At 40.8% G+C, this 9,606-nt stretch overlaps 1 protein-coding gene across 15 annotated transcripts in view; it reads right to left on the bottom strand.

Annotated features, from left to right (window-relative positions):
• Window positions 1–9,606, bottom strand: part of nav3 (neuron navigator 3) — a 370,879-nt gene that overhangs the window by 92,702 nt on the left and 268,571 nt on the right. For all 15 annotated transcript variants that reach the window (XM_008401340.2, XM_017302697.1, XM_008401338.2 and 12 more), the window contains 2 exons: window positions 6,713–6,785; window positions 2,277–2,451 (listed from right to left, as the gene is read on the bottom strand). In XM_008401340.2, the coding sequence (XP_008399562.1) occupies window positions 2,277–2,451; window positions 6,713–6,785 (248 nt within the window). The remainder of the gene's footprint in view (window positions 1–2,276; window positions 2,452–6,712; window positions 6,786–9,606) is intronic.

Here is a 9,606-nt window from a genome sequence, read left to right as displayed (position 1 = left end):
TCTGGAGCAGCAAAATTATGGTGGAGATTTTCAATTGAATAGCACCTGTGAAAGGACCAAAAACAATTCAATCATTTGAAATTCATTCCGTCAGTTCTCTGTTTGGGTCCAATCTCCATATTCAGACTCATCTGGCAGAGAAAGGTGTTACATATTGTATAAAAGGATAATGTAGCACATTTCTATGGAAATTTGTGCCTGGCAGTCATTTTGTTTTAGAATGTAACTACTTTAAAGCAATCCTTTACTTTCAGCTTTGCAAAGTGGCTAAGTGTGAGCCAGATTTTTACTTTTGAACCTAAAAAAATTAAGTGTTATTTTACATGTTTTCATATTATTTTTAGATTAACGTTATAAAGGTGAAGAATGATGAAACATTGGTTGGTGGAAATTTGTCCAAGTGGCTCATCACCTGGCGAACAGATTCAACACGGAGCACACTGTTATTGAAACCACATCAAATGGGATGATGCCAGGCAAATTCCCCTATCTATGTTGCATGTATCTAGCAAATAAATACATAAATGGACGTATTTGATTGTTTTTTTTCTACGTGAATCTGTCTTCTATGCTTACACAATCGGCACAACAACTGGAGAAGGATCTAAACAACAGGGCATTGTATGGTGCAGTGATAAAGTGGGTATCACCGACTATCAGTCCTTGATGCAGACCTTATGAATATTGCTGCATGCTCTACCCCCTTCTCTCTCTCCCATTTCCTGCCTGATTAATGTCCATGAAAGCCAAGTTCATATGCAATTTTAAAAAAAATGTGAAACCAGTGGACATAGGTTTTTAAAGATCACATTACTCGTTAACATTCTCTCTTAGAATAAAGGTCAAAAAGCCCTCTGCTCCCAAAAATTCACAGATTATCAGCTTGGTTAACAGGAGACAGATATAATTGTTCTCCTGACCTTTGTTATGACGTCCAGAGTTAATAATACAAGGATGGAGACAAAGAAAGCATAGAGCATATGTGGAAATGAAGTAGGGTGCTGCACAAAGGCTCTTGCTCTGAATTTATCTGTACCACTTTATTCAACAGGCATCGGACCAGAATGCATCGTTTGTGACACAACCCTAACCCTGAGGACACACCGCATACGGCGGAGTGTCTGTAACTTTTCCACCCAGCTAAACTGATACAGTGGTAGTAGTGCGTATCAAACTATGGTAATGCATGTGAAAACCATTTCCGCCTGTTGTGGGCGAGATGAGGTGTGGGCTGGTAGTACAAGGCAGCTGTGCCCCTAGTGACCTCTGACACTCTAATGCCTGATGCTGACCGTAGCTTTGCCTCCCTTTTTACCAAACCAAACACAGCGAGGCTAAAGATGTTGACGAGATCAACTTGCTGACCAGCTTCTCCTCGAACGCCGAGACTAACTGATCTTACAGAGTGGATTTTACACACAGGGGAGGGCAGATTACAACCAGAGGAACATGATCCGGTGAGGGGAATGCTGCTCATGTGTGGCATCTCAGACCTTCCTTTAGATCGTCCTCCAAGGCTTGCTGTGTCTATTTACATCCCACGAGGCCAGAAACTCTTTCCTTTTACTGCTGAGCTGATTTTCTGATGAACGATCTGCTGTAAAGTTGAACCACTTCTTTTGATAAGTAAACCTGGGCTGATGTTTGTTTCTATCTTAACTTTGTGTTTGTGTTTCAGGAGGGTGAGGGAGTTGGACATATAGTAGTTTTTAGGTCTTGTGACAGTAATATAGATGCAGCAAAGTATTATGGGTGTTTTCCTGAAGCAGAAAAATAAATGTAGGTGTTGTGCATCTGGTCTACTACATCAGTATCTCATTATTTGCTGATGTTACTAAAGTTAGTTGCTGCTTCAGAGGTTTTCAAGCTTGGAGCTTTTTGAACATTAATCTCGTATCTCAGAAAACACAAAGTGCATTTTCAATTCTTTTATGACTTTTACACAAGCATTAAAACGGCAATATATGGACTAGTCAACAATGATATGGATTATTCCACAATAATTGCAAATTCTTTAAAAAAATCATTAAACATTCTGTCTTTGTTTCAAAAATGTTGCTAAAATCTAACATCATCTTGTTCCTGTGGATCCAGGATTATTTCACACGGTAAGCCGGAAACACACTTACACTGCCAGCTCATTGAAAACTCCTTTACATTTTCATCATCACTAAATGGCAACTCCTCTTTGTAGCAAAGCTTCCACTTTAAGTCAACAAGCATTTCTAACCAAACCACATTGACACAATCGGTAAACGAAGAGCGGAGGTCCCCACCTGGACTGCATCTCTTGTGTTTTGAGGCTGCTGGTGGACGGTGCAGTGCTGCTGGTCTGCTGGCTGAGCTCCACCAGGGACTGGTAGTACTGCTGCTGCTGCTGCTGCTGCTGCTTGTAGCGCGACAGGATGAAGAAGAGGCCGAGGATGCTCTTCAGGTTGCCATTCCTGATCTCTGGGGGAACAAAGCGGACGGAGGCCGTGAGTTGCCGGGACCTTGACTCCTTGGCTAACGAGTTCGTCTTGGACGTCATGCGCTGCTGCGGGGCGAAGCGATTTACGGCCGAGCTCAGTCAGAGCACGTTCAATGAATTACACACAATCTGCAAGTGAAAGTGCTGCGGCCGTTTGTTTTTCATCCGCCTGTGACTGAAGTGGTGTCTTGTGACACTTAAGATAAATATTTTCCATCCTCTGTATTGTGTCTTTCAAACTCTATGAAATGAGCATGTGGTGACTTTTGAAAAAGCCCTCTTGGGGACGGAGCTTGAGAGCAGCTGTTGTGCAGCTAGTGTAAGAATGAACTGTAGAAGAACCATTTATCCACAAGCATTATCTGCTGCAGATCACAGCGACGCTGAGAATCACGCTCATAATTTGTTTAACTGTAAAAAGATAAAGTTTCTCTTTAACGAGTTTAAATGCTGGGCGAAAGTATTCAAGTTTCACACATTTTTTTGCTGAATTCAAACTTTTTTTTCTTTACAGGCAATTGATTTGTAAAAAAAAAAAAAAAGATTCAAAGAGCTTAAAATCATTAAAAACATCATAAAGTCACCTATTGTGAAAACAAGCAATGAATTTTACATTTTGTCAAATGCCATCATCGAAAACATCAAAACACGTCAAATATGTTGATCAATGTTGTATTTACTTCTAATCAAAGGCAACTCTAAACAGGTGGGAGGGGGGTTAAGCCAGGATTTAAAGGAACTCAGTTTTTCTGCAGTTTTATGGAAGTTTGTTCCAGATCTTGCTTTAGTCGTGTTACTCATGTGAGAAACAAGTTCAGAGATATTTTTCAGCCGCATCGGGGTTGATGCTGCACTTTGGTCAAATGAAGAAATATCCCGTCTTGATAAGGTGCTTTCTTCATGCACAACTACAAGAAAAGGATTTCCGATTCTGACTCAGAATTGTGCATTTGTCTCGGGAGAAAAACTACAACTGGTAACTTTGGCTCAGGCACTCGTTCTTAAATGTGATCCACAGTGAGAGATGGCGCGCCGAGCGAGGCGTAAATGGCACCGACTGGCGCAGGGGCCTTTATTCTCTTGTTTAATCTGCCGAGACACACACACACACACGCACACACAGTACTCAGCCATGTATGGCTTGGACTGTTGAGACTGTGAAACTAAGAGAAGATTAATCTCTCGGGGATTGTTTTTCATTTTATAACAGCCAGAGGCAATAATTCATACTGGGCCTTTGAGAGAATCTCAACAGAGGGCTTTTTTTTCTCTGAGCTTTAGAGAAAGTCACTGTTACAGATTTGAGCTGCTGGTAATAGAAACTTTTGGAAACTGATAAATAACTCTCTTTGATAAGTGTTGAAAAAAGGAAAAAAAAAATTCAATCAGCACGCTGAGAGAAGCAGCTCATGAGCTCATGTGATAGTTGGACTCACAGGATGTTAGCAAGAGGGGATTTCTTAATTTGACCAAAGTGCAGCATCAGCCCCAATGTGCAACGCACTGTGGGTGGAATAATGCTTTATTGCACATTCTCTCTTTTATTCCAACTTTTATATGAGGAATAATAAATAAGAGCAAATACTGGATATACAAATGTAATAAAACCTGGATTTTGTATAACTTTCCCTGTGTTTACTCCTATTTTAATGGAAAGAGATGGTTGGGTTTTTTGTGAATAAATTATGTGTATTTATTTTAATTTATTTAGTTTATTATTTATTTTAAATAAGAAAATATCTACTTTAGGGGTAAGAAAATATCTATTTTCTTATTTTAAAAAGTAACAGAATTATTTATTTGCCTTTTTTTACGTATTTCTAATATTACATAACAAAAGGCAAGGCTTAAGAGGTTAAAAGAAAAATCTGCTGAATTTTTGTAATCTCACTGAATAATCATCAGAACAATCAATTATTAAAACAATCAGCTGCTGTCTTAATCTATATCCTCACAGATCAAAATAGCCAAGATGTTTGTTCTAACATCCAACGTCTCCTATCTGGTTCCATTTTACTTTTAAGTTAGTCTTAACTCTATCTTCTAAGTCTTGTTCCGTACGGTACAACTTTTTAAAAATTAATTAAGGACGTTCTGTGAGCAAAATGGTGTCCTACCCAGGACTAGGTGTACCTAGTAAAGTGGCCGGTGAGTTTGTAATTTGACGATCCTACACAGAGGAGTGCTTAAGGTTGCAAACGCGCCTGCAGAGATCCAGCAGGACGGACCTTACAGTGGCCAGCTTGTCCACAACTTAAACTATTAGGAGCCTGTTCTGCTAACATCACAGCTGCTAAGACCCAAAAAAAAAAAAAAAGATTAAAGATCTACAGTTAACATCCCTGAGTTTCCTCATTATGAACGCCGAGCCGTAAAGTTTGAGCGGGGACTTTACACCTGTGTTTAAGGCCAGAAATGGATGACTGAACTTCCTGCACATAATTATCACATTTCAGGTTGTAAAAGGTTTTATTAACTCACTTTGATATTTTTGGTGTGCAAAGTGTCAAAGTTAGTTTTAAAGGTAGTCGTTTGGTGCGTAGGACAGGCTGTAAACGCGGAACATTTCACGGTTAGTCATTCGATACATGATGAAAGTCCAGAATAATAAAAGGAGAAAAACAGAAACAGTCCAAACGTCAAAGCCGTTCATGTCACCGAAAGCAAGAAATATTAATTTGAGGTACTTTCTTTTTTTTTATTTTTTATAGCAGCCTCAAATAGTCCCATGCTCAGCAGACCAAATAAACTCTGCTCTTGCATGAAAAAAGGCTTTGATTTGAATTTTATTATAGACTATAACCTCCCTGAGTGTCAACGTCTGTTAGGGAAGCTAAACATGCTCCGGCAAGATGACTGTTTTTTTTTTTTTTTAAGTTTTTTGTTGTTTTTTTTGCCGGAACTTTGGTTTACAGCCTCCCAGGAGTGAAAAACGCAGCCAGGCTTTCTAAAGACATTATTGCAATAATTCCTGGGTTCCTGTGTGCACATCAAACGCTCCGTCCTATTTAATTCCCGTGCCTTGTAAAAACATAAAGAACGCATATGCCAGGAAAGCCCCGGCGGATTCAATTAAGACACGGGAGGACGGGCACGGCCGCGCCGGCAAACGGAGCGGAGCGTGTACCGTGAGAGTGGAGTCGCTCGTGAAACGCATCAGCGGCGGCAATGAACGCCGTAACCCAATAGCCCATATATCCACAGACCCACTTTGGAATTCCAGGCTTAACGAGTCACTTTGCTGTTTTTAGAGCTGAAGCTGTAGGGAGGGAGGTTACAGAATTCAGAGCTGCTGGTCAGTGTGTCAGTCACACTATTTCTGCTGTTCGAGGGGTCAAGGCCACAGTCGTGTCTTTGGTGTTTATAGGATGAAACTACGCTGAACAAATGAAAGCTGAAGACATTTTGCTTGAGTAGTTGAAACGTTATTTCACAATTAAGAGACATTTAGTTCAAATAGAAGTTCTTTTGACCGGCTTAGAGTAACACATAAACTCTAGCTATGTAATTATGTTAGAAATACATGTGTTTGTTGCAACAATATTGTGAAAACTAATGGGCAGTGTGGTTATGTTTGTGTTAAATATCATACTTGACCTCTGCAGAGTGACACATTCCCAAAATTCCTCCAAATGAAGAGGATTAACACCTGCACAAGCCTCACCTCCTAACACAGTGAGAATCTTACGACTGGCTAATAGTTAGCATGGCTAAAACTGCTATCTGATTAGGAGCTTCCTGCATGACTTTTATTTTATGTCTTTTTTTAATTGAACAATCCAGACTTCATTTCAGCATTGCACGAGCTAAAGTTTGTTCTTGAGACTCGATTCCCAGACTTCAAATCGTCTGAGTGAAATCTTGTGTTTGCTTTCCCAACTTTAGAGCAGCGTGAATCATCATATGTGCTTTTCTTACAACACACTCTAGAGACATGTTGGGATAGTCTTATTTTATATTCTAACCACTTTAAATTAACTCTGCGCAACATTTGTATCTTAAATGACTTAACTACACTGGCATGTTACCTTTCTATTACCGTTAGGTTCTGTATCAAATGTTAACTGATGGCAACCAGGTTTCTGGAAATGCAGGTACTTTGAAGATGCAGACAATGGATCACAAATGATTGGGTTGGTCAATTTAAATGCCTGACCATAAGTATAGCACCACACACTTTCTTCTGCGCTTCATTCAATAAAAACATTAGAAAAGCCTTAAATGTTGAGTCGTTCGCCTTACCTTCTGCTGAGAGCCCTTGGACATTCACTCCTCTGGCGTCCAAGAAACTGAGACAGGCATCCACATTCTCGATCTAGAGAGAAGACGGCAGACAGTCAGCATGAAGGACGGAGTGCAGTGAGAATGTGATGACACTTAACATTCATTGAGCTGAAATGTCTCGAGGCACAGGGCTGAGAGGAAGGGGTAGATCAGCAATATTACCCATAAAGAACATCATTGTGTGGCTCCTACAGACCCCCGCATGACCCACTGACCCAGCTGCATGACATACTGACCGCAGCGTGCTACCACCTACACAACCACATGCTGACGGTGTACGCACTCAGCTAAATGCACGCAGATATTCACGCAAACATCTGTGAAGTTTGAATGGAGGTAAGAGCCTGTGGCCTATCTGAGACTTTGCACAACCTCACGCAAAACATTCAGCCTCTGATTTCTGACGGCTCTGTATAGGCGCCCTGCGGTTATGGATATTGGGGGGGATTTTTGCCTCGGCTGACAGCGACTAGGAGGCGGCTTCATTAGCATTGCAACCGGCAGCCAGCGCCAACCCACAGGAGGTCTTTTATGACGAGGTTGAAGGTCACGGCGCTCTGTTTCAGCGCAGCGTGTCAGGGACACAACGCAGACCGGGCTGGGCAACTCAGCGAGACGTCCAGAAGGCAATGATGATTCACGAGACTCAACCCCCCCACTCACTCCCTCCCTGTTTTGTGTTGCCCGCTCAGCGCCCAAATCTATCTTTAATAATCATATTAAGTCTCAGTAGGACCGAGAGAATGACTTATATCTGACTGCAAACCACTTGTCTCTTACTGAAGGTTCAATTCTATCCTCTTTTGTGACCTAATGATATATTTTTCTGCTATAAACAGACCGTTCTATAAAACAGTGACGAGGGATGCACCAATATAATAATTTGGGTTGACATCAATATCTGATATTAGCTCTGATGTTATGATCAATAACAGATATTTACTGATATATACAGTATATATTGGAAACATACCACATGGTCTGGACTGCAGTACTTAGTAGACAGTTAAAAAAATTACTAAACATCAGTCGATACTGATGTTAATGCCAATATATTGTTTATATCTAATAGTACAATTATTCTGAAATTAACCTAATTATGATGACAGTTCAGGACAACTAAGAGCAACTAAAAAGTTTATTCAATTTGGGCTTTTTTTTTTCTTTTTTTTTTTTTTTACACAAACTTGCACTATAGATTTATGCTAGCTTAATTGCCAAGAGCAAACAAATTAGACCATGTTTTGATGTACACTGTACATCAAATGAATTCAAAGATATTTTTTTCTGGTTCAGTTTTATAAGATACACAAAAGCCTGATCTCTGCCTGGGTTACTGAATTGAGAAACTACTTTAATAGAACTTTTCTGACAGCATGAAGAAGGATTTGATTCCCAGTTAGGAGTACAGAATATATATTTCTATGTATAAAAAGACAGTGACATCAGAGAAGTGACCATTCTGACACTTGAAATTCCTCACTCTCTCATCGCACCCTCTTTAAAGCATTACAAGTGGCACACATACTTCTTTTTTCTTTCCTCGACACACATTTTAAATACATGACAGAACTTGAAATCCCACTTTGGGTTCTTATTCCAAATGGTAACTTGAGAAATTATAATAATAAACCTCTGGGTGACCTGCCGTAGATTAGAGAACATTACTTTAAATGAATGCTTGCTAACGTGGGTACAAAACAAATTTGGTTAGGGTTAAGGCTAACCCTAACCTAACTGTTGTTAGGCTAACCGAAACAACAAAACTATGAAATAGCAATGAAATTACCCCATTTCCCACTAAATGCTGGTCTGAGCCGGCTACATCGACGAGCCGACAACAACCCAGGCACGCACGCACACACACACACACGCACGCACGCACACACACACACACACACGCACGCATGCACGCACGCACAGACTTTCTCCATCTGCTGAACAAAAATCACCACCTCACCGCACATTTTTTCCTCACCGTCAGGCACCAAATAACCTTATATGTGGGTTCCCCTCGTCTCTGCCCACACACCACACACACGGTCTGACACATGTGTGCCCTGATGTCTTCCTGTTTGATTAACCCACACACTTGCTCTGAAGTTTTGTATGTGGAAAGACATGTGCCAAGCAGCGATCGGGACCGCTTCGTTGATTCGGGTTTCATTAGACTCAGCGAGAACATCGAGTCCAGTGCTGGTGTTTGCTAAACCGAACAGCCACAAGTTGGTGGAAAAGGTGTTTAATGAAAACCCCTTCAGTCAAAGCAGGCATTATTACAGACACCCCCAATAGGGCAAATTTAATGAAGCGCACGCAAACAAAGAGCAGAAGCACCTCATGCCTCCTCCGCAGCCAGTGAGTGTTTGAAGCTTGATTTAATTGCTGATTAAGACACGCATAAAGAGCTGAACTCATAAACACGCAATAAATCGCCTCAGCCAAAGCTGTCAGGCTTTTAAAGACAACCTACATCACTGAACAAACGCGCATCGTCTTCCACCGCTGCAGACGCTTCAATGTGGTCTTCACATAAAACCACTGTTTGTTTTCGAGCAGCATTAATGCTATAATGATGAAATATCGTCTGAAGGAGTCAACGATGGTTAGGTCATTAATGTTGAGCAGGATTTGGGTGATGTTTAAACGGCGGGGCTTTGTGGCCTCCTGTTACAGAAACCATTTAGTCGTTTAGTTTTCCGACGCGGGCCGGCATCAAACGCATCTACAAATGTCATCAACGGCAAATCTGGAGAGAGAACAGATTTCAAACGCTGAGGAAAAGAACCTTCAAAGATATGTTGGATCTTTGTATAAATGTGTCTTACTAAAAAAACCAAAAAAAACCCCTC

This window comes from Poecilia reticulata, linkage group LG23, assembly GCF_000633615.1.
Source record: "Poecilia reticulata strain Guanapo linkage group LG23, Guppy_female_1.0+MT, whole genome shotgun sequence".
NCBI lineage: Eukaryota > Metazoa > Chordata > Actinopteri > Cyprinodontiformes > Poeciliidae > Poecilia > Poecilia reticulata.
This window is presented reverse-complemented; position numbering and strand designations above follow the sequence as displayed.